This window comes from Diceros bicornis, chromosome 32 (genome assembly GCF_020826845.1).
Source record: "Diceros bicornis minor isolate mBicDic1 chromosome 32, mDicBic1.mat.cur, whole genome shotgun sequence".
Lineage (NCBI taxonomy): Eukaryota > Metazoa > Chordata > Mammalia > Perissodactyla > Rhinocerotidae > Diceros > Diceros bicornis.
Genome location: NC_080771.1, coordinates 36,907,767 through 36,932,363, shown reverse-complemented (window position 1 = coordinate 36,932,363; position 24,597 = coordinate 36,907,767). Strand labels below are relative to the sequence as shown.

The window sequence follows — 24,597 nt, the reverse complement described above, 5'->3', positions numbered from 1 at the left end:
GAAGGACAGAGAGAAACCACGGGAGGGGGAGGCCGGCGTTCCTCTGCCTGTCCCATGTGGCCACCACCATCCAGGGTCTGACTGTCCCCTCTGCAGCTTCAGCAACTGACCCTGGCCCTGCGCTTCTGGGACGAGCTGCCCCGGGGTGGGGATGGGAGGCTGACTCCTCTTAACCCAACCGGTAGGGGGTGATGCATAAACCTCTCCAGCCCAAGGGCTCTAACCTGGGTTGTTCCCTGACACTGCTATCTCCCAGCTGGACAGGCCACTTCCCTCACAGCCCTCGGTTTCTCCTCGTGTGAAACGGGGGATAAGAGCTACCCCCACAGGTCGTGTGAGGGGAAACGACACGGCGGACATGGTGTGGGAAGGACAGGGCCTCGCACACAGTAGGTGCTCACTGAGCACTCAAAGGTGCCTGACTCGCGGGCAGCCAGCGGGCCGGCCGGGCTCAGCGTCAGTCCCTGCGCGACCTTGGCCAGGCCCACAGCCCCTCTGCGCCTGGGAACCGACAACGCCTCTGTGGCTCTCAGCGGTGACGGGGCGACCTGATGGCTCAGGGATAGAGCCACGTGACCACCAGTCCCCTCCGAGTCCACGGGGGTGCCACGGGGGCGGGAAGCAGCTGCAGCCCCAACAGCCACCCGGCTGGGCACCCCTGGCTCCGGTGCGTTGAGGGGCTCGAGAGTGGCCCGTGGCGGCAGAGCTGTGGTCACATGGCCACACCAAACAGGGCCCTGGGCAGGCACGGAAGGCCACTTCCTGGGCAGTTATTTCGAAGTGAGAATTGAGCCCAACCAAGTGCGGTGGCACCACTGGCGGCTGTGGGAACCTGTCTGTAACGCCCAGGGCCCCCAGCTGGTCACCTCCCATCCTGCCCTCTGGCCACAGAGCCTCCTGAGTGGGAGGGGGTCTGTTCTGCGTGAATGCCCAGGCACCGCGCATGTGTGTCCCTCCCGTGACCCAGCAGGAGGGGGCAAACCTCGGCCTGGGGAGAAATGGTGGGGGGAGGGCCAGTTGGGGGTGTTCCCATCAGCTTCTTCGAACATCCCCCCTGGGCCCGCTGGGTCCCACCCTGTCGGCCCCTGTTCTTGCCTCTTGTTTACAGATAGGGCAACAAGGCCCAGAGGAGGTGGGGACTGGCTCCGGGTCCCCATGTGGGACTGGGGACGGGCTGAGGAGGGGACACCCTCGTCCTGGGGCATCAGGAGAGCCATGGGGCTGTGTGTGGGTAGATGCCACCTCTTCCTCAGGCCCACACGCCTTCTGGAGCCGTGCAGCTTCTCCCACTTGGGCTGGTTTCCCCAGGCCTGGGGCAATGGCAAGATTCCCACCCAGATACTGACAGGCTTGGTGCTGTGCTTGAAGCTGTTTCACCCTTTAGGGTGTGGAGAAGGCTGACATGACCACACAGCTCGAGGTCCTGGGACCAGGAGACCCAGAGCCACAGGGCACCAGCCAGCCAGTGTGTCCTCTGGATCAAGCCACACCTGAATGCCACATGAGGAAACAAAAAGGGGTGGAGCTTGCTTCCAGCCCTGGCTCCATCACCAACGGCTACAGCAGACCCCACCCCATCCCAGGCCTCAGGCTCCCATCTGTGAATTATGGGGACAAAGTGTGGAGGGGACACGGGTAAAAGAGCTTTGGGGGAAAATGGTGGGGTCCGTTTCCCCTGCTCTGTGCCAGTCAAGGAAAGCAAAGCTCAGAGAGGTCACGGAATTGTCTGAGGTCACACAGCCAGCAAGTGGCCCAGGAGAGTCAAGCCCCAGGCCCTCAGACCTCAAACCCATGACCCCAACCAGGCAGCGTGCCCTCACTTGCAGCGGATCTGGCACATTGTGTGGCTGGGCACTCCCGGCCTTAAGAACAGTCCTGTCCGCATTTCACGGTTGGGGGCAACCGAGCCAAGCGGGGCAGGAAACCCCCAGCTGCCCAGGCCGTGTGCACGGGCAGCTCCCAGGCCCCGCCCACGGCCGTCAGTAGGGCCAAGATGGAAGGAATAATCTGCCGTGTGCTGCGGGATGGAGGTGATGGTGCTCGCCAGATAGGACGGGAGCGAGGGAGCCGCAGATGCACACTCAGAGGCAAAGCCACCGAGTGCTCAGCGCATTAGTGGCTCTCGGGGGCCTGGGGGGAGGGTTTCCACCTGCCTCCTGCCGGGGCGTCCCCCCAGAACCCCTCGGAGGGTCCCGACCCCCGCAGGAGGGCCAGGGTCTGGAAGAGGCAGCTGGAGGGGCTGGCGAGCTCCGAGCTGACGACACGCATAAAACGGGGATGGGCTGCCATTGTTTGAAAACCAGATCCCACCAAGGATGGCCTCTCGGGGGGAAACTGGGGAAACTGGATGCCACGGCAGAGCCAGGCTCTGCTATATGAAGGGTCACAACCCGCTGGAGCCCCGCATACAGTGACCGCCTCCACAGAGACGACGCCCACGCCCTGCGCCCATGCGGGGGCCAGCCGCAGGGCTGCACCTCCATCCCATCATTTTGTGCTGTTTTATGTTACTGAGCGTCCAGCACTGGAGTGACAGTGACCAGGACCAACGCCCAATTCACTGATGGGGGTCAAGACGAGAGAATTTCTGGGAACCGCCCCCTCCTGCCTCCCGGGTTCCCCCACTCCTGCCCCACCACTGCCTGGGGAGGTCTCAGCTCATCTGCCCTCCCCCACCCCGATGCTCTCTGCCCATGGCCCAGTGGGGTCCCACTGGCCTCTGCTGGCACCCAGCCCCCTGAATGCCCAGGCTGAGTGGGGTGCGCAGAGCCAGGCCCTCCCTGGAGGGGGTTCCCTTCTTATTCCAGGTCAGAGGTTTTCCAAGGGCTTCGGGCCCAGAACCTTCCTAAGTTTCCTGCAGACCTTGCACTCACAGTGGCCGGTTGCAGGGGGCTGGGCTGGAGGGGGGAGCCCGGACCCCGAGGCCTCATCTTGCAGGGTGGGACACACCTGAGGGAGCCCCTTGGGCCCTGCCCAGCCTGTGGCATCTGCCCGCAGTTCTCTTTCCACCGGACACGGGCGTGTGTCCGCCCACCGGGCATGGTGCCATCTCTCGAACCTCCCTCTCCCACCATGCTCTGCTCCGTGGCTGTGTCACGTGGAGCCAGCTGAGCTGGGCGGGGCCGGCAGGTGACGCTCCTGGGAGCTGGTGGCAGAGGGGGCTGGCAGGGTGGCACTGGGCTGGCTCCAACGTGGACCAGCGGGTACCAGGCCAGCACAGGACCTGGGGTGGGGAGGGCCCTCCAGGTGGGGACCTCTGTGCCCGAGTTCCTGCGTGCGTGCAGCAGGGGCAGTGCCATCAGCCGCCGGCCCCTCCCGCCCATGCCGGCTTCATTGTGCCCTGAGCGCCCACTGTCTCTAAGCCGCGGGGCTGACATCTGTATTTTATTACCTCTCAGTCCCCCCACTAGAATGTCAGCCCCTTGGGCCAGCGTCACTGATAGCTGTGTCCCTGGGATCCAGCGAGCGCGTGTCTGGAGGACGGTGGCAGGAGGCGGAACTGAAGCTGGACGCCCCGGTCCAGCTGACAAGTCATCAGCCTGGGAGAGGGGACAGCTGGTCCCGCTGGGTACGCCCGCCTTCCCTCTGCTTCCACTCTCACGTCCTGGACAGGAGGTGTCCTCCCCGACCCTGGGGAGACTCTGGAAGGCCCAGCCTCCCCACGGGGCTCCAGCTTCCCTGAGGGGCCCAGCCACACCCCCTGCCCGAAGTGGGGGTGCGGGGGGTGCCAGCTGCTCTGGGCCTGGCCTCCTCACAGCTGGGGGAGGGGTGGTGGGCCCAGCCGGCTCTCAAGCCACCCGTCTACACAGAGGAGGCACGGGGCGCAGGTAAGGAGGGACGGCTGGGCTAGGTCGCCTCGTGCCGCCCCCAGGCCTTGAGTCCACCAAGCACGGCCTGCCAGCCGACGTGATGAGGGACGGGCTGGGATGCAGGAGCCCTGCCTGGGCGCCGCCCCACCAGCCAGCTGGTGCGTGACCCTCTCTCCTATCGCTGGAACATCGCTGGGTTATTGATTTTTTGACACAGAACGACAGCCCATCTTTATGGGGCTGAACCCTGGCCCAGGCTAATGGTGGAGCTGGGACCGCCCGGGAAGAGCCCCAGTGCAGGGCGGGGCCCGGCTCCCCAACCCGGACCTACAGGGGCCTCTCGCCACTGGCCCATCCTGGGAGGGGTGGCCGCAAGGGAAGGGGGCCCTGGGGGCTGGGATGGGGCCCGGCCTTGACCACCCCAGGCCCCAGGTGGGTGGTGGGGGCCGCAGAGGAGCCTCGCTGGGGCCCAGAAGTGCCTTCTGAGGCCCTGTGGGCAGCTCGGAGCCAGGGCTTAGAGGAGGTGGTGGTGGGGGCTGAGCCCCCGAGATGGGGCTCCTTGGGGTGGGGACACAGTCTCAGACACTCCATCCCCTCGGCACAGCCGAGAGCAGCTGTACTGGCAGGAGGAGTTGCGGGCAGGCAGTGGGGCCTGTGGCTTTTTAGGGGTCTGAGTGTTGGGCCCAGGACACCGCCCTGCACCACTCTGCGATTTCTGGTGGGCCCGTCCCTGCTCCCCACCCTGGATGGAGCCTCCCCTTGGCTCCATAGGGCCTGAGAACCACGGCTTCCCAGACGCCTCGAAGCACAAGGACTCATGGTCTCTCTTGGCTTCTCAAAAAGCTAAACATCCTGGGTCTCTGGGCCTCAGTCTTCCCATCTGCAAAGTGGGGAGAAGGAGCCCCTTCAGCTCTGGGCCCCAGTACTGTGGTCCTGGAAGATCCCGGGCCTGAGAACTGTGGTGGGGGTCCCCAGCTCTCCCAGCTGCGCCTCGTCCTGGCAGGCAGGCTGGAAGCAGGATGTGTGATAACGTAAGAAAATACCTCCTGTGCAAACAGCTTATCTGGCTCCTATCGGCCTGGGAGGCCTGGCCCCTGCCCCCTGTTTTTCCAGGGGCCGACGCCACCAAGGGCCCTTCCTTCCTGTTGGCCTCCAGCTCACCGCCTCGGCCCCCACCTGCCAGCCCACCCTGGTCCCTGCGCCGGGCTGGGTGTGGACCAGGGGTCCGGGCCTGCTCACTGGCCCTCACAGGGCCCTGTCTCCTCTGTACGTGGGCAGGAGAGGTGCATGTGAGGGTCCAGAAGGAAGGGCCCTCCTGCCACTGCCGCTGCTGGGGGCCTGGTGCTGCCCCCAGCCTCAGGTGAGTCTGGTCCTACCCCAGCCTGGCAGGCACCCACCCTGCCTGGGGGGCAGCAGTGCGCACTGAGGTCAGCCAACACCATCGAGAATATCATGACACTGACACCACCCATAGCAGGGTGAGTCCCTGAGGGGTTACAAAGATCCTCCCAGAAAAGAGCAGAACACCCCCAGCACCTGCTGATCCTCTATGAGCACCGAGCACCGAGCACCAAGCACTCGCTCCGCTCACAAAGGAGGCATGTGCACATGGGGAGAGAGGCTGCGCCTGGGGAGGGCTGCAGGTTGCCCACGGCCCCATAGCTCTAACTGGGGCACTGGGCCCCCACCCTGGGGTCCCCAAGAAATGACCCAGCATGAGGCAAGTCCCTGGAAATTGTTGAAGCCCCCCTCTTGTAAAAGCTGTGTGTGCTCGTGGCACTGCAGGACCAACTGACACTGCTTTCTTGGCACCAATCGACTCAACCCTCAAACCAATCCACCGCAGGGACTGTTACTCGCCCTTTAAAGATGAGGAGATTGAAGGTCAGAGAGGATTTGGTCACATGGTGAGGCGGGGTGGATGAGTTCAAACCCAGGCCCCTGACCGCTGTCCAGTGCTCTGTCCTTCATGCCCCTTGAAGGGGAGGCAGGGAGAGCAATGACCCGCCAGAGCAGGGCCTGGGGAGGAGGGCGGAGGAGGCCTGGCGCAGCAGAGCCCTGCCACCTGCACGCAGAGGGCACAGACCGGACCCCTAGACTAGCTCCCTCCTGCTGCGCCTCTGCTCAGGAACCCTCAGGGCTCCCACTAGGCCCCGAATTGATCACTCTGCCGCGGGCCCAGCCGGAGCCCAGGGCCAGGCTCCACAGGGTTCCGTGTCCTGGGGGCACTGTCCTGGGGCCAGTGCTCACTCCCACCTCCACTCTTCGCCCGGCTCCCATCTGTCAGGGTGACTGCACGTGCCTTCTGAGACCCAGCAAGGCCCGGGCCTGCAGGGGCGGGAGGCGGAGGGAGCAGGTAGAATTTTGGCAGAACCAGTAAAGGCTCAGGGGCCAGGGAAGCTGCTGGTGGCGGGGGGGCCACCCCAATGTTAGCCCCGGGTCTGCTGTTCCCACCTGAGGCCGTCGGTGCTGCATGTCCTCCCCGCCGTGTGCATGCGGGAGATGCACACACAGGCGCGGCACTGGTTTGGAATTTGCTTCTTTTAGATCATTTATCCCTCTTCTTGTAGACATTTTGCAGGCCAGCAAAAGAAAAAAATAAATGACTCGCTATCTTCAACAAGCTGCGATGACTATCCTCGCCACCCCGTGCCTGTCCACGCCGAGATTATTTTTCTGGGATAAGTTCCTAGGAGCAGACCTGCTGAGTCAAGGCGAGGGTGTCGCAGCCGTGGGGGCTCCAGCGGCCCAGCCTGAGCACTTGGGCATGAGTGCACGTGGCCGGGGCCGAGGGTGGACCGGGTCCCGGAGCCCACTGCATCCATCAGGTCCCAGCAGCAGGGGGTCTCAGTGACAGACAGGGACACTGAGGCTCAGGGAGGCTGCAGGACCAGCCCAGGGCCCCATGGGGACCACGGGTGGACCTGGGGCTGCCCAGATGGATGGTGTGGCCCATGTGGCCCAGGGAGCTGGGGTGCCCCGTAGGGGAGGGCATGGGGAAGGGTGGATGCAGAGGCAGGTCCTGGGCGGGGAGGGGCGCGGGCCGAGGCGGCAGGGCCCCTCCCACTATGACACACAATCAGCCCCTGAGATAGCATCGCAAGAGCATCGCGCCTCAGTTCAGGCCTGCTCACCCTTTTGGGCAGGATATGACCAGCCCTCGAGCCGATGGCGGCCCCTTTGTCCCATCTCCAGGGACCGATCTTATCAGCCTTGTCCACCACCACCGTAGTGGAAAAGTGCAGTGAGGAAATCAAGAGTTACGCACAGAGATAGAGGAACAACAAATAAATAAATCAGGGGCCAGCCGCGCAGCGCGGGAGGGGCATGCAGGGAGCAAAGTGTTAACCCTGGGGGGCGGCGTGCCTGGGGTCAGAGGGGCCTGGGGCCCATACTGGGCCTGAGAGGCACCGCAGCCTCAGTGTCCTCATCTGTCGAGTGGGTGCGATTGGGGGCCCCTCCCTGGGCTCAGGGAGATCCCATGATGACAGTGCCTGTCACGAGGGCAGGGCCACCTCCGTCTCCCTCCTGGCCTGTGACAGCGGCTGGTGTAGGGGAGGCAATGGCCCGACAGTGACCCCAACACACCCCACCTGAGACTGCAGGATCGCGGGGGGGGCCCACTGTGTCCAACACTGTGACCTGGGGACCGCAGGGCCGGGGGACTGCACAGCGGTGGGTGTGCTTGGAGAGAGCCACCGTGTCACACGCGCTGCCCTCCCGCCCCCACCCGGGCACGTCCCCAGCCCTCCTGGTCCTCTAGACAGCCTGGACATCCTATCCTTGTCCACAGAGGAGCAGCCCGAGGCCCCAGCGGGAGAGGGCCAGCTGGAAGACAGGTCTGCCCTGGGGCCAGCAGTGGGGGCCTGCCGCCAGGAATAGTGGGGGCAGGGATGACGCCATGGACAGGGATGGTGAGCACCAATAAGAGTGACAGTGACAGTGCAAGGACTGCCGACAGCACCCGCGGCAGGGCTGGCTCTGGCCCTGGGAAGAGGCGCCGTCCTCGTGCAAGTCACGGCCACAACAGCAGTGGTGGCGGTCCCTGCCTGCGGTCAAGCCAGCCCGTCATCCCCCGGGGCCTCTGGTGGGTGTCTGTGGACATTTACCAGGCAGGCGGCAGGCTCAGGGAGGTGGCTGACACACCCGGCCACAGGCCGGGCTGCGGCGAGTCTCTGCTTGGGCCCAGGGTGGGGACAGGGAGGGAAACTTCGGGAGGGGCAGCCGGGGCTCCAGGGCCCAGCTGGGGGACCTGCACCCTACTGACGCTGGGGAGGTGCTGGCAGGCGAAGGCCAGCGCTCAGACACGCCGCTGTGGCCGGGGGCGGACTGGCCGGGGCAGGAAGCCGGGTGGGAGGGCGGAGGAGGAAGCCCGGCTCGATTAGCACCCGCGGCCGAGATAGGCTGCCCTGGCCACAGACAGCCACCCCCGGAAGGCGGGTGAGGTCAGCGGGCAGCGCGGGGCAGGCGGCCAGGCCCGGGCCCCACCCGCCACTAGGACGGCCGGAGGACCCGCTGTGCTCCTCGCCGGGCACGCCGCTGCCCGCTGGCCCCCTAGCAGCGCAGTGTCTGCATCCACTGAGGGTCCCGGGAGAACCACGTGGGCTGGGCCAGGGGAGGACAGGTGGGGGCCACCCTGGCAGGCTCGATGGCGGCCTCAGTGCCCCCTCACTTGCCCAGTGGTGGCCCTGGAGCAGCCGCCCAACCTCTCTGGGCCTCAGATTCTGCATCTGTAAAATGGAGACCATAGCGTCTGCTGCCAGATTACAGTCTCAGCCTTTTCATGGGTCCCGTGTCAGCTCCTGAACCCCTACAGTCCTCTCCCCACACAGCAGCCAGCCCCAGCCGCCAGCCCGCACCTCCCGCCCGGGCCTCCTCTCTGGGATCCCCCATGGGCCCCCCACAGGGCCTTTGCATGGCTGTGCTCTGTGAGGCGCTTAACTCGGGGTGTCCACAGGGCTGCCCTCTCTCAGCCCACTGAGATCTGCGCAAATCCCCAAACTGGGGTGTTCCCCCATTTCTCAGTCTGGACTCCTTGCTTAGCCTCTGTGTCCCTTGTCCCTCTCTGACCACTCTCTGCCATGGCTGCGGCTCCAGGAGGGCAGCGGCTGGTCTGTTCTGCTCTGCTGTATCCCCAGTGTCTGTAACAGGGGCCAGCGCACAGCAGGTCCTCAGTAAATAAACGTTCGAGGGGGTGGCGGTGGGGAGCAGCTCCCGCACTGGGGCAGTCTGATGGGACCGCGGCCGTCTTGCTAAAGGGCCGCCCAATGACCGCCTGCTCCTCTCACAGGTTCTGGCCCCAGGGTGACCCCAAGGTGCAGGTTCCTTTGTGGGGGGTGGAGGTCGAAGTCAGAACCAGGCCAAGGGGCAGCTTCCATGTGGCCAGGGCCCACGTGGGTGCCTGGTGGTCAGCGCCTCCAGGGTGAAGAACCACTAACCACAGTGAGGGGGCTGCCCAGGGCCGAGGGGTCAGCAGCCCCGCCACAGGGGAAGCCATGGCTAGCTCCATGCCTCAGTTTCCCCGCCAGTTAGAAGGGAGTGGGAGTCTTCCTGCGGAGGCCCCTCTGCACAGGGCCTTTCCGGGGTGCTGTGTGTGGCTGGTGCCCACGGGGCAGTGTAGGAGGTGGCATCCGTGTGGGCCAGGCCAATTACGGAGGAGAGGCCATGGCTCCCGGCCCACCTCTGCCCTGTCCTGGGGGCTCTGCTCAGAGAGATAGGCTGTCCTAAGCCTTGGTGGTGGATGCAGGCCAGGGGTGGAGGCCCCTCCCTGGCCTGGGGACCCATGCTCTGGGGAGGGCTGGGGAGGGTGTCACGGAAAGAGCTGGGGCCAGGAGCAGTGGGCAGCTGAGGCGTCCATCAGCCAGCCAGCCACCCTCGGCTGTGCTGGCCAAAACCTGTGACCTCTGAACTCCGTTTCCAAGACAACCAGCTACCCAGTGGGAGCCCCCAGCTCTGAGCTCGCCTCCTCCCTCCTCGCCCCTGCACTCGCTCCAGACCCAGCCGGGCACGCTCTGGCCTCAGGGCTCTGGCCCTTGCTGTGCTGTCCACCTGGTCCACTGTCCTGGACGGCAGCTGGTTGCCCTCTCTCTTCTCGTCTTTGCTCAGATGTGGCTCAGCGAGGCCCGCTCTGGCCCCCTATTTGGAATTGCTCCCGCTTCTTTATTTTATTCCAGAGCTTCTCCCCTCGGACACGTGACAGTTTTACTTCATTATTTACTCTCTGTCTCCCTGACTAAGAACATCAGCTCCCTGGGCGCCTGGACTCTGCCGGCACCAAGCAGGTGCTTAATACACGAGTGTTTGTTGAGTGAATAAATGACCTCTTTCTCTTACTCACTCCTGGGCTGTAGACCCCACACATCTTTGGTTCTCTGGCCTGCGTCACCCCCACAACACACTTCCAAGGGGGCAGGACCATCCCCCGTTTCTGCCAGCACCTGTGGCATGCCTGGCCCCAGTAGGTGCTAGGTAACCCCTGGGAAGGATGGCCAGCCGCAGAGACACACAGCCCCCTCCTGGGATTTCGCTCCGTCCTCCGAGTCTCGGTCTGCTCAGCTGTGAGGTGAGGAGATCAGGATGGGCGTAGGGCCCCCTGGGAGTCTCAGGGAACGTGTCCCTCTGGGGATGCCCAGTGTGGATCCCCTTCCCTGGGACCCCCAGAAGAGGTGGCTCCTGACCCCTGGGTCTGGCCCCTGGAGCTAACCCCAGGCTGACCCCTGCAATCAGCCATTGCCCCCTTGCATGCCCCTCCCCCGCCCGTTAATCTAAGACAAATAGGCCTTTGGGGCCGAGATGCCAGGTCCAGTGATAACAAAAGAGCCGAGATGATTTTCCCACCCACACACGCCAAGCTGGTGGGAGGGGATGTGCGGCTAGCTGTATCGGCCCATCTCCCGGGCTGTCCATCAGGACAGGCCGTCCTGCCTCGGCTGCCCGCTGCCCGCCACCCGATAACAAACCTTGAGGTTTGCAGAGAAACTCCGGCAGCGAGATTACTCAGCCGCCCGGCCCAGATAGCCAGTCCGACGCCATTGCTCACGCGCCAGGGCCGAGGATTCTAGCCTCCAGCAGGCCCCCTGGGACCCTGGGACGGGGTTGGGGGGGGATGGGGCTCCAGTCCCCAAGCAGGAAATGGCCGAGAGATGCCTCCTCCGGCCCCTCCCAGCAGCCGCCTCCCCGTGCTCCCTGGGGGTACTCCCAACCCATTCTCTGCACAGCAGCTGACCCAATGCCCCACTTAAAACCCTTCACTTGCCCATTTTACAGCCAAGTAAATGTAGGTGTCTCCCTACAGTGCATGGCACTTAACCCAGACCCTGACTGTCCACGCCCCTCCTCTCTCTCCAACCCCAATCCGGCCTCTAACACTCCTGCTACACCCACCATTCAAACCTCAGGGCCTTTGCATGTGCCAGCTCCCTGCCTTGACACCCTCGCCCCCTCCAGTTTGTTTTTTAGGCCTCAGCTTGGCGAAGGGACGTAGGTGCCCTCCTGCGGTGCTGACCTGGTCCCTTCCACCCGGTTGTCCCTTCTGCTGACCTGCAGTGCTGCAGGCACATGGCCAGCCTTCCCATCTCTGCCTCCAGGGCCTGGGAGCAGCTGGAGTCAAAAAAGGTGACCCCGATGTTTGGCCAATTGAATTTCATTTTGTAAACAGTGGTCACCAGGAAAGAGTTCCAGGCCCTAAGACACTTATGGGTGAAGGGGACCCCGCTCCTGGGGCCCTCATCACACAGCCAGGCCAGGAGCAAAGGTGTGCAGCTCGGGGGTGAGGGCACTAAAATGAGACCACCCATCCCCCAAACAGACATAGCCGGCTCAGGTCCCTCTCCCTGTCCCCTGGGGACTGGGCGACCTTGGCCATGCCACTTTACCTTGCTGGCCTCAGCTTCCCTAGTTGTAAAGTGAGGCTCACCGAGCACCCCCGGCAGGGTCATGGGAAATACATGTGTGAAGGGGTCAGTGCAGCTCAAGGCACCGGAAAACCAGAGCAGAAAGTGATTCTCGTCAGGTCCCGAGCATGGCGGGCTGGTCGTGCTCCATGGTCCTGCTCTTGGCGGGCGTGGGTCCCTATTGCCACTCTATGCTCCCCGTGTCCCTTTCTTCTGAAAGTGGGCCACCCTAGGCAGAGCTGTGGGGCCCAGAGGAGCACCCCTCTCAGGCTCAGCTCTGGGGAGCCCCAGACCACTCCCTCCGAAAGGCCCCGGCTTTAGAGGGAGGAGACCCCACTTTGCCTCCAGAGTCAGGGTGGGGCAGAGGGACAGACTCTTGCCCCATGGGGACTGTTTGCTCCATGAGGGTCCCCAGTGCCGTCCCTGCCTGGGATGGGCACAGGCAGCTGTGGAGTTGAGGTTGGCCTCAATGAGTCTCTGCCCCACGCCCCCTTCCTTCCTGCTCCCACCCTGCACCCCACCCCCAGCTCCAGTCTGGGGTCCCGTGGACGAGCCTCCTGACCAACCTGTGCCCTCAGGACAAAGCCAGGCCCTGATCCAGCAGTCCTCCCCCATGGGGAGGCCTGCCCCACTGCCCACAGCGTACTCACCCACGGCCCCATCTCGGCCACCCCCATCCTAGGCTCTCACGAGTGACCTTCTAGCCTCCTCACCTGTCCCTCCATTGAAGGCTCTGCCCAGTTGGATTTATTTTGTAAACAGTGGTCACCAAGAAAGAGTTCCAGGCCCCAAGACACTTGCAGGTGAAGGGGACCCTGCTCCTGAGACCCTGATGGCCACCCGCCTGGCCACCCACTGCTCTGACCACCAAATATGTCCCTGGTCACTCTCTTCCTTCCTGGCCCATGGAGCCCAGGCCACCCTCACAGCCACTTGACAACCCCAGAGCTGGTGGGGAGCCCCCATGGGCCTCCTGGGTTCACCTCCTTGCTCCCAGCTGAGATCAGCACCCACGGGGGACGGCCCTACACTCAGCAGCGGGTCTCCCATTGCTCCCCCAGCCAGGCGTGCCCCCAACGCTGCCTTCCCTCGCTCATCCTCGCCTCCTCTGTGCGGCGTGGTGCGGGGGAGGGGAGGGGAGGGCAGTGGAGTGAAGCCTTCTCGGCCCCTCACCAGGCCACCCTGGGCAAGTCACCCTGCTCTGCTGTCCAAGGGGCTGCTCAGGTGGGAGAAGGCCCTGGAGGGCTCCCAGGGGGAGGGGACCCCACACCAGGAGGCCTGGCTGCAGAGGAGGCTCCCAGACCCCCTGGGGCCAGACCCAGGCCCAGCTCCCACTCACCGCAGCCCCTCCCTGTGTCTGTTTTCTCACGACCTGGCCAGGCAGGCTGAGGTCATGCTGACTGCCACTGGACAGAGGCTCAGACGGGGCCATGGGGCAGGCAACAGGCCTGGTGACCCCACACAGTCGGACAGGACCCTCGGGGCTCTCAGTCCTAACACAGCTGGTGTGTCTGCTGACCTGCTTCCTCTGGATGTTCAGAGGAGAGATGGGGGTGGGGGGACCCTTGACCCCTGACCCCTGACCCACAGAGCCTCAGGCCCAGCAGAGGCAGAGGCATGCCCTCCCCCCGTTCCCCGCCCCCCCCCACAGTGCAGCTGGATTATAGATTACGGCATGCTGCTATTTGCATATCAGAATTTTAAGCAGCCAGCCCCTCCAGTGAACAAGGTCATTTAAAAGATAAAGTTACAGAGCTTCCCCTTCCTGCCACAGCCCGCTTTGAATTTGGGGCTGGCGGCTCAGGCGAAGACAAGACAGGGCTGGGCCAGGGCAGCCCCCAGCCCAATGTCCCCCTTCCCCAGTCCTGGTGGGTGCTGTCCCCACCTCGGGCTGAACTCTGTCCCCACAGACCAGGGGCTGGGGTGGGGGAGTCCCCTGCTCTGCCCTCCTCCACTCTCCCCAAGGGACGCTGCCCTGCTCAGAGCCCGCCCTCTATCCCCCTTCCTCAGGACCAGACCCCACCCACCCTGACCCCTTCCCCATGTCCTGCTCAGGCCCAGGGCCTCCTCCTGCGCCGGGTCCCGCCTCCGAGCTTTTGTGTGGGCCGTGCCCTCCACCTGGCACCCCCTCTGTCAACATCACACGGCCCTTCGGCCCGCAGGACCTTCTCGCCTTATGGGCCCCTTTGGGGTCCCCTTCTCTCTAGGACGCCTCACTTGCCCACGCACCCTGCAGCTCTGGGATGGCCTGGCACACCAGCTCGTTAGCGTCAGAGAGCGTTGACCCAGCACCCACTCGGTGCAGGCTCTGCTCCAGCCCTTGCCATCCAAGGGGGCAGCTGCTGTCCCTGTGGCTCAGAGCAGGAAGGTGACACCCCCGAGGTCACACTGCAGAGTCACCGCAGAGCTGGGTCTCAAACCAGCCTGAACCCTGGGCTACTGACGGTCGGGAGACCTGAGCTGGTGCAGCAGGGCCTCATGGGCCCAGGGTGGGTGATGGCGTCCATGGGGCCAAGGTGACCGCCACCAATAGGGGAGCAAAAGGTGGCTTCTCCCTGCTGCACGGTCACACGGCTGGCCGGCCAGCGGGTACAGTGTCCCTGTGCCCCGAGAGCAGAGTTCTGGTTGTCTCAGGGAACATCCCTCACCCCCAATACCAGGGGAACCCAGGCTGCCCCAGGCAGGTGACAACAGCGGTGAGGAGCTCGCTCTGCACCAGGGCCTGTCCTCTGTGCACCGTGGGTGTCTCCTCACAGCACCCTCGCGAGCCCGATGCTCTCTGCAGCTCCACTGCACAGAAGAGGACCCTGCGGCCCAGAGAGGTCAAGCAACCATCCCACAGTCACTCAGCAAAGCTGGACCCAGGCCCGGGCGGGCGGGCTCCGGGGTCTATGCTCCTGCCTTTCAGGACAGCTCGGTGTGTGCCCACCTGACCAGCCAACACTTGAGAACTAAGCAGCCAGCAGCTGACAAAGCTTGTAACTTTTGAAAATGAACACAAACCTCTGAGCACCTCCCCAGCCTGGTTTTGGAACTCTGGGGTCACCAGGTATCAGGCAGGGGCAGGAGGGAGCTAGGGTGGGGCAGTAACGGGGCTAGGCGGTTATGGGCCCCTCACATACTCCGGGATACACGCTCTAGTGTTTACAAAGCCCTTGCACATCCAGGACCTCGTTTGCGCCTGCAGCGCATGTCGACGCCTCCTGGGAGGAGAGGGGTTGGGGGCCTCCCTTCTGCCTGGGGGTCTTCGCTCCCATCTGCTCGAGGCCTTGACCACTGGGGCTGGGCAGCTGCATGACACCCACTGTGAGCTGAGGAGGGGGCACTGAGGCTGGCCTCTCCGCTGTGCTGATACCGCCGGCTCCCGGGCCCCTGGCAATCTCAGTGCCCTCCCTGGGTGATGGGTCTGACAGGGGGAGAGAGTCCCCAGGAGACTCATAAGCCGTGGTCCTGGCCAGCAGGTGGCAGCTGGAAAGGCGAGGTGGGGGCCAAAGCATGGGCTGTACCAGGTGTGTGCCCAGCCCTGGGCTCCCGGCTCTGAGGCCAGGTGGGAAACTGAGGCTTGGGGCCCAGTCACCTCCACAAAGCCAGACAGCGCAGGGTGCTCTGCAGTCTAAGCCAGCCCCTCATCCCAGAGGGGAAAGGCGGTGGTGCCCCCCGGGCTGGTGGCCCCAGGCCAGGCGCAGCCGGCCCGCGCTTTTCCCCACGCTCGGGGACAGGGCAGTAGCTGCCCGAGGTCAAGGGACAGACTCAGTTAGACAGGGCGGGAGAAACAGTGCAGGAGGGAGAGAGAGGCAGGCAGAGACGGACCTGCAGAGGGGCTCAGAGGGACAGGGAAGGGAGAGAGAGGCCAAGACGTGCAGGCTAAGGCTCCGACCCCCTGGCCGGTCACTGGGCCGGGCACTGCCCTCGGGGACACCGACCTGGCTGGGCCCCGGCAAAGCCCTGCCACCCCACTGCTGGCACGGGCGGCCCCCACGAGATAAGAGCCCACTGGGCCTCTCTGGCTTCCCGGCCGGGCGATAAGTGTGGCCTGCTCGGAGCCTGATAGCAGGCGGCCACCTCGGCGGTTGGCCGGCGGCCGCTTATCGCCCATCACTGCCCAATGCACAGAAATTCATATCTGCGGGAGCCGATAGGGAGCCCCCGGGCCCCCGAGGATGCAAATAGCGCAGGAAGCTCCCGGTGCACCCCAGCCCCAAACCACAGCCCCCACGGCCACCCCATGCCCCAGGGTCAGGTTCCAATCTCTAGGGGCCTCTGTTTCTCCTTCTGTAAGACGGAGATGCTGATGTTAACAGGCAGGGTGGACGGGACCAGCTGGGGTGATGCCTGAAGCATTTACAAACCCGCAGCCCGAGCTCTGGAGCAGACGGCGGGTCCACGTCCCGGTTCTGCCGCTTCCCAGCTGGTGACCTTGGACGAGCCCCCTCATCACTCTGTGTCTGGGTCTCCTCCGTAAAGGTGCCGGTGTGGCGACCACCTGGTGCTCTCCTCCCCCGGTCACTCTGTCCAGTAGCTGCTGCCTCAGTCCTCACCTGCCCAGTGGCCAATCAGGGTCCTGCAGGCACACAGGGGGTCCCTGCCTGCACCCCCCTGGCAGCAGGAAGTTTGCACTGGCAAAGCCTTAATGTGGGGGCCGCAGGGCTCACCCGGCATCTGTGGGTGCCTCATTGTTACCCCATGCTAGAGCTGGGGAAACTGAGGGAGGCAGAGCAGTCTGACCGCAGGGCCCCTGCCCAGCCCCCACGGCACTGTCCCCTGTGCGAGGAAGGGCCCCCCTGCAGGCCCTGGTGCCCCGCAAGTGGGCATCTGGCTCAGTTGTGCCCAGCTGGGCTGGGAGGGCCTTGCAGACATGTGGTGCTGTGGCCTGTCCCTCGCCAGGTGCTCCTTGGTGGGGAGAGGGCGTGCTGTTGGCACATTTCTGCCAGAGCCCCTGGGCCCCTCCCCTGCCCATCACCAGTCTCCGAGGTGGGGTACAGAATGGCCAAGGGACAGGAAGCCAAGTCCATCCTGAAGGACAGCATGAGGGCCCCCCAGTGCTGTCTTACCCAGGATGCTCTACTCCCAGGCAGCACCACGGCCCATCCGGGTGGTAGAGGCTGGGAGTGGACTCAGTTTCCCCATGGTATGGGGTCACCATCTTGGTTGTGACCACCAGGCTGACCCCTCCCTCTCTGGGCCTCAGACCGCCTACCTATTGCGGGAATGGGATATGTTAAATCAGCAGGGGGACCCCAAGGCACACGTGCCACCACATCTACATCGGTGCTCATGGCAGACATCACTAATTGATCACAGCACGCTGCTCTTGACACCTTGGGGTCCCAACAAGGGGCCCACACAACCACTCGAATTGAACCTGGTGAGACCATCTCTGACACCCTTCCCATCTTTGGCCATGGGGGTCCCCAGAGGAGGAACGGGGGTTCCCTCTGCCCTGGTGAAGCCTTCCCTGACCGCCCCCCCAGCAAGGCAAAGCCCTCACCAAGTGCTCCCTCTCCACTGCCATGAACCTCACTTGTGTTATTACGCCACATGCAGCTCCCTGACGACTGTGTGCTCACAGGTGTTTGTCTGGTATGCGTAGGTGCTCAATATATGCAGCTGTATCCACACGGCTGGCCTGAATGTGCGGCCTCTGCTCCATCCCTCCTTCACCCACCGGCTCTCACACACCGCCCTCGGCCCTCGACGACCAGCTGCGCCTGCGCCCAGAGAGGCAGAGCCCCCTGAGCTGCGCTAGTTACTGATCACGAACGGGGGCAACCAGCTCGCCCAGCTTGTCCGAGTTCACAAACAGGGGAATGGGGGCCACAGGGACAACACTGCTGGGACCTCAAAGACACTCCTGTGGTCCAGGACTGGGCAGTGGAGCAGCCTCCTGCCTCCCACGCGGCTGCAGCCACCCGAGGGGTGAGAAGGGTCCTTTACCGGCCTGCACAGGCCCGCGTGCCTGCCTGGGGCCTCTGCTGCCAGCTCTGAACCCCCGGCCCGGCTGGGACGGCTCCAGACACACATCCCCGCCTCACTGCCTTTGCCCTGGCTATTCCCACTCCCGAGATGCTGTTCCCTGCTCTCACGGCCTGCTTCTCTTTCCCAGCCAGCTCAGACTGCCTCCAGGGAACACTCGGAATGCTTCCATCTGCTGTGCGGGGCCCGCATTTAGCCCTGAGCATCGGCACGGCTCAGTGCCCGCCTCCAGCGATCCCGCTGGCCCCACAGGCTGGCTGGACTTTGGAACAGGCCCAGGCCCAGTGGGTCGCCACAATCTCTCCGGCCAGCAGGCCAGGCCCGTCCCACCCGAGCCATCAGGGTGGACAGCTCCCAGGACCCCCTGAAGGCTGGGACCCAGGCCGCCCTGGAGAGGCAATGCTGCTGGACCCTCCTGCAGGCGTGCTTACCTGGCCCCCTCCAGGAGCTGCCGGCCTCCTCCTCCAGCCTCGTCTCTGGCTCCTGCCCCTCCATCTCCTGGGGGCCTCCGGGGGACGTGGGGGGTGGTGGCGGTGGGGGTGGGGGTGGGGGATTAGCGTCTGCAGAGAAGAAAACAGCATTAGGCCCTGCAAAGAACCCTGGGCGCCGTGTCACCCGCCCACCCCACCCTGTGGCCCAGGCGGGCGAGCACACGCCTGAGATGCCCCACCTCCAGGCTTGCTCTCATTGTGGGGGTCAAACATCTCAATTTTCCCCTTGGCCTTTAAAATCCCTCATCCCTCTCATTAATTACAGCAATAATAATTGCTATTCCAGCTGCTGTTAATAATTAGAGTGCCTAATTAGAGGTAGAAGATGGCCTACCAGGCACACCCAGGCCAGCGGGCACACGCGTGGGCCCCCGCTCCCTTGTCTCCTCCAGCCGGCAGCTGGGGGCCCCTCCACCAGGCCCTGCACCCAATTCCAGCCCAAAGGGCATATTTGCCTTCCCTGCCGGGCCTGATAACCACCGTGGCCCCCAATCGATGAGCTCCCATAAAAGCCCCCCCTTGGTGACGTCATGCACCCGGCAGATTATTAATACCCTCGATAAGGGCTGTGATTAACATCAAATAAATCAATCACACAGTATAAAAGTCCTATTATTTTTGGCTATAAATCAACATGGCTGGCATTTGAGCTCCAGCCACCACGCAGGAGCTGCGCTGGGCCCGCCCAAGAGGCAGATAGTGCTCCCGCCGCCTTATCGCGCCCATCACTGCGTTATCACCACGGCCTGTGCCAGGTGCAACCCCGGCTGTTTTTTCCAGCTCCTTCCCCGGCCCTGCCCCCACCCCTGTGCAGCCCCAGCTCCCAGATCAGATAAGGGGCCCTGCTCCCCAGGAAAGCCACCCGGGTCAAAGTCCACCAGTAATGAGCCACTCGCCCTTTGGCAGATTGTGGCCCCCCATTAGCGCAGCCCCTAACAATGACGGTGATGGTGATGGCGATGAGTGGCCCCTCACACCCCCTCAGCCTCGGCCACCGGGCGGGGCTTGTGCCCAGTTACAGATGTGGAAACTGAGGCCAGGAGAAGGCCAGGAGCACGGGCCTTGAGTGCCGGCTGCACTGCTGAGCAACATGAGGCCGAGACGATGGCGGCAGCGATAACAACAATGCACAGGAGCCGGCACCAGAGGCCAGGCCGTGGCCCTTCACCCCGGCCCCGCTGCCCCAGCGAGTGGAGGGCAATGGGAGCCCTGGCCCTGGGTTCAAGTCCCGCTGGCTCTGCCTCCTTCTCGCCACATGGCCCTGGTGATCCCATGGGCCTGCCTCTGGGGAAGGGGACATAGGGGCCAGCAGGTCTCCAAGGACAAGGCTTCTTGGGCTCCTGGGCCTGTGGACGTCCAAAGGGGGAGGCTGACATTCTGAGGCTGGGAAACACTGGGGGTGGGGGGTGCACAGTGAGAAGGACCCTCCCGGGACCAGGGTCTGTCTGGGATCTCCCCCACCCTTGGCCCCTCCTCGGCCTCCAGCCCCCTCTGTAGCGCTCTCCTCTGTCCACTCTCTGTCCTACCCCAGGGCCTTTCTGCTTGCAGGCACTGCCTGGCACACCCTTCCCTATGCACAGCACAGTGGCTCTACGTGTCCTTCGGTCTCTGTTCAGTGTCACCCCCTGTCCCATCTCTCCTTCGCTCCCAGTCATGCCTCCCACTTACCACCTTCCAAAAGGTCCTGTTTGTGGCTGCGTCTTCCACATCATACTGTGGCCTGGGGGGGGGGAACGGGGCCAAGGCCATTGCCCATGCCCAGCAGGGTGGAGGGGGTGGGGGAGCCGGTGCTCATGCCAGGCAGACCGCAGAGCCCACCCCTCGTCCTTCTACCACAAACCCCCAGCCTCAGTTTCCTCTTCCTCCTGGGGGTCTCTGGGGGTTTCTGGGGGTACAGCTGGCCCAAAAGGCTGTCCCAGTTTTGAGGCCCCACCGGGGACCCAGCCAGAGCAGGCCGCCTGGTGCCAGGTTACTCACTCTGGGTGGGGGGGTAACTCTCCTTCCAGGTCCTGTTCTCAGCTCTAGAAATGCACCCCTCTCACCCCAGAACTGCCACCAGGAGGGCCCAAGGAGCGGTTCCAGGTACCCGGAGTGGAGTGGGGTGGGGAGCAGGCAGGGGAGACATGGTGAATCAACCTGAATCCAGACCTGGGGTTGGATCCCTGCTTGAGTGGTAATAGGCTGTGTGACCCTGGGCAAGTCACTTAACCTCTCTGGGCCTCATGCCCTCATCTGTAAAGTGGGGTGAAGCGTCTTAACAGGAGAACCTGCCACGTACTATGCACCATGTGTGCTAGGGCAGGCACCGTACCAGGCGAGGCTTCACTGCCCTATTTTGTAGAGGGTAAACTTTTGTAGATGCTGGGGGTGCGTGGCTTTCCCAAGGCCACTCAGTGGCCCGTACGACTCCCTGTCTAACCCTGGGATAGACCTTCCCCATCAGGCCTTGGTCTCCCCACTTGTACCACAAAGGGCCCTCGTGAAGATGTGCGTCTCTCCTCTCCCCTCTAGGCCCTGGGTCAGGCCCTGGCTAGAGCCGCCCAGGCCTCTCCTGGACCCAGTGGGCACAGTCAGGCCCAGACACCACCCAGCTCAAGACTCGTCTCACAGGTGTGGAAACCAAGTCCCCACAGGGACAGGCTCCTGCGAAGTCCCGTGAGGACGAGGGAAGGGGTGGCGGGAGCTCAGGGTGGAGACCCGCCCGCTGGGCCCACGGCCCCCACTCACCGGCACTGCAGGGACTCAGGGGCTCTGGCTCCCCCGCGGCCTCTGGCTCCGGTGCTGTGGCCTCACGCTCTGGGAGGCTGGTGTCTACAGCCTGGGCCTCTTCTCCAGTCTCCATGTCTCCGAGGGAACCTGCGAACACAGTCCCAAGGGAATCGTGAGGGCCGTGGGGGGATGGCACCCTGGCCTTCGGACTCCCTCTTGGCACAGGCCCAGCCCAGGGCCCAGGTGCCCCACGGAGTCAGAGGCCACGACAGGCGCCATCAGCCTGGGGGCTTCCTCGGGGTTCCCTGAGACTTGACGTGCAAACCCCACCCTGTATCAGCCCCCACCGTGACCATCCCGGCCTGGGGTCACCCCAGCCCTCCCACCCTACTTGCCTGCTCTGTAACCTCTGTGGCCCTTGCCAGGGGGATGACGGTCTCGCCCCCGCCCCCCCACCCCCACTCCGAGCCTCGGAGCCGCAACGGGGCCTCCCCTGGGCTGTGGCCCCTAGGGCTGCATGAACCCCACGGCCCTTCCCTGTCCCACAGGGACGTGCTTCTGGGGGTTCCCAGAGCCCCCGGTGCATCCACAGCCCCCAGGTAAACGTCTCCTGGGACCTCCGAGAAGTACCCCATGCTCGGGTATGGGGTCTGAGTGCCTCTCCAGGGCAGCCCCGTGCCCAGCACATGGGAGCCTCAGAGAACCCGATTAAACGCATAAATGGTTGACAGGCAGAGGTGAGCCCACAGGGGTCTGAGGTCAAGCCTCTCGGGGCTGGAGAGCCGCAGGCCTGGGCCCCTAACTCCAATCCCCACCCTCCCTGGGAGGCTCGTGCAGGGTGGGGGCCCATAGAGCCCACCTTACAGGTGAGAAGGCAGACTGAGAGGGGACTGACCTCAGACCCCCTGGGAGGGTGGCCACCTCTGCCTCTGAGGTTAGACAGATGGTGCCAGTGTGGCGGGCAGAGAGAATAGTGGTGAACGGGTGTCCCTCCTCATCCTGCTCTCCAAGTTCCCCCAGGCCCCTCTGTCCCTGTCTCAGCCTGGGCCCTGGGGCCCAGAGACAGGTGCGGGGCTGGGGCTGCCTCCTGCCCCCATTAGCTTCCCGGGTCCCTCCTCAGCGGCCACCTGCCCTGCCCCCCACCCAGCGGTCACCAGAGAGATGACGCCCATCGTCAAGGCGTGGCATGGAGGATGGTCCTGACTCACAGACCCCAGCTCAGCCCACTCAAGAATGGGGAGGGAACTTCCGGCCCAGGGCATTGAGCCTGCAGCAGCCAGGCCCTCTTGCTACTGAGGAAGATGAGCAAGAAGAAATGTCTGGAAGCTGCGGCAGCAGCTGCAAATTCGCATGTCACAGGCACCTGAGGGAGCAGAGTGGGGCTTGCTCTGGCTGCTGTTGGGAGCAGACGGCACCAGAAAGAAGGAAGGGCTGAGCCGTGTGGAATGGAATGGCTACCTCTCGAGGGCTGAGCTCCCCATCCCCGGAGGCAAGCAAGCAGCAGCACATGGAGACTTGCCTGGGATGCCCCTCTCTGTGGCTGGTGGTTCCTGGCCTTTTGTATGTCATGACCCCTCCATAAATCTGATGAAATCCGGTGCCTTCTCCCCAGAAAAACACACAGAGGAACCACAATTTGCCCCATCTCAAGGGCTTCCCACCACACCCCAGTGTCCTCCTTCCTGGCGCCCTCACTCTCCTCCTTTGCTAGATTTTTCCAGGGGTGAAAGAAGATGGGTGGATGGCGGACGGAGGGAGATGGGAAGATCTGAGGTGGGGCTGCTGATGCCTTCAGTGCCTGTCCCGGCGTGAGGGACACGCGCGGCCGGCCAGCGTCCGACACAGCCACAGAGCTGGCTCGTGGCAGGATGACAGGGAGACCATGGGGCTGTGACAGAACGAGCAATGTTGTCATGACTGTGCAGGCCGACTCTCAAAATCCAGCAGTTTCCATGGGCAGGGCATGGGCAGCTGGTTTTCTGTTTGCGTCTCGGCTGACCTCTCTGATCACAGGTGGGTGATGGCTGGCTGTAGTATGAAAACCGAGTTGTTCCTGCTGGCCGCTGCCATCGGAGGGCAGACTCTGCTCTAGGATGCAGAGGTGCCGGGACCTCTGGACTCTGAGGGGGACGTCCAGGCCGGCGAGGGAGACAGTCAAACAACAGGCGAGCCCAAAGTGAAACAATGGCAAATTATAGAAGTGCTGGGCGGAGGAGGGTGGGAGGCAAATGAGAGAGAAGAGAGAAAAACAAGAGGGGGAGATGCTACCAGCAGATCTCAGAAGGGACAGTGCTGGTACCAGACCCACGGCTGAGAAGAGAGCTCCAGGCAGAGGGACCTGGAGGTGGGCCGGGACTCCGTGTGGTGGAGGAGAGAGGAGGGGAAGCTGAGGCTGAGAGAGGGCAGGGTCAGCCTCAGAGGCAGGGGGAGGAGTGGATCCTGATCCTGGGGGTGCTGGGGAGCCACAGAAGGTCCCAGGCAGGAGGCGGCAGGGTCGATTTCCCAGCTGCAGCTCTCTGGATTCTGGCTCCGGACCCACGAGGCCTGGCCTCCCCAGGACACCTCAGAGCTGTCATTACAGGAGGGGGTGCTCACCACCCCGCGGCCTGGCTCAGATCACACAGAACCAGCCTTGGGTGAAGCCTTGCGCTCTCTCCTCAATGTGCCCACACGGGCAAGCTCCATGGCGGGCTGGGCACACTTTAGACCAGTCCAACTCGTGCCCCCTGGTACAGATGGGAGGCCTGACCCACGGTGACCTCCCGTGGCACACACCGGGGCAGGAAAGCAGAGGCTGCGGTGGAGGCCAGCCGACGGCTCCCTCCTCTGCAGGGTTGGCCCTGAGCGGGCACCACTGGTCACCATGGCCAGCAGGCTCAGCCCATCTGCCAGCCCCTTTCTAGAAGCCCTGGTGCCCCCGTGGCTCATTTATAGCTGGAGGAGGCTCCCCAGAGCTGTGGCCCTGCTGAGTGGCCATGGACTTCATGGCCTCAGGGGCCTGCCCTAGAGGATCATTGTGAAGCACCTGCTTTTGGGGACCACAGGGACCAGAGCAGGGGCCGGGCTGATGCTGGACACACAGCTGACACGCCCCTCCCCACACCTGCCCGGCCTGGGACCACCATCCCAACTCCAGGTGCCTCACCCAGGTGGGCCTCAGCTACCTGGGGGACCCCAAGCTCGTGGCGGGTCCATTCATGGGAGAACAAAGGAGCCCGCGCTGCACAAAGGCAAGAAGATGAGCGTGAAGAGAGAGGCTGCAGGCGGCAGCAACGGATTCTAATGCCGCTAATTCGGTTGCAGCACAATTAAGACGCTCCCCCCGATAACGTGGAGACAATTGCCAACCAGCAAGATCGCTCCAAGCCTACAAATGGTACGTGGCGTGGCGTGACGAATCCCGCCCCCTGCCCGCCTCAGCACCCCAGAGCGCGCCACCTCTGCCCTGCTGGAGCCCCCGTGACACCCCTGGGGTCACATGGGTGCACCTGGGTCCCCGCTCCACCTGGGGCTCAGGGAGGAAGGCTTCTTTGCCGGCAGGGGCACTGCTGAGACACACAGGCTTCCCTGAATGCCCTGGGCTGGGAAAGACCCCACCCGGCTCCTGTGGGACCCTCTCTGCTCAGAGATCCTAACAGTTGGCCAGGCCAACCCCAGGCAGGCGGTGTCCTTACTTTGTGACCTCAAGCAAGTCACTCTACTTCTCTGTGCTCGGAAACCACA

General features: G+C 63.9%; 1 protein-coding gene across 1 annotated transcript in view; it reads right to left on the bottom strand.

The window, feature by feature from the left end:
* Positions 1-24,597, bottom strand: part of ZFPM1 (zinc finger protein, FOG family member 1) — a 79,003-nt gene that overhangs the window by 27,353 nt on the left and 27,053 nt on the right. The window contains exons 2-3 of the mRNA XM_058528449.1: positions 20,893-21,021; positions 18,106-18,234 (exon numbers count right to left, since the gene is read on the bottom strand). Of these exons, the coding sequence (XP_058384432.1) occupies positions 18,106-18,234; positions 20,893-21,021 (258 nt within the window). The remainder of the gene's footprint in view (positions 1-18,105; positions 18,235-20,892; positions 21,022-24,597) is intronic.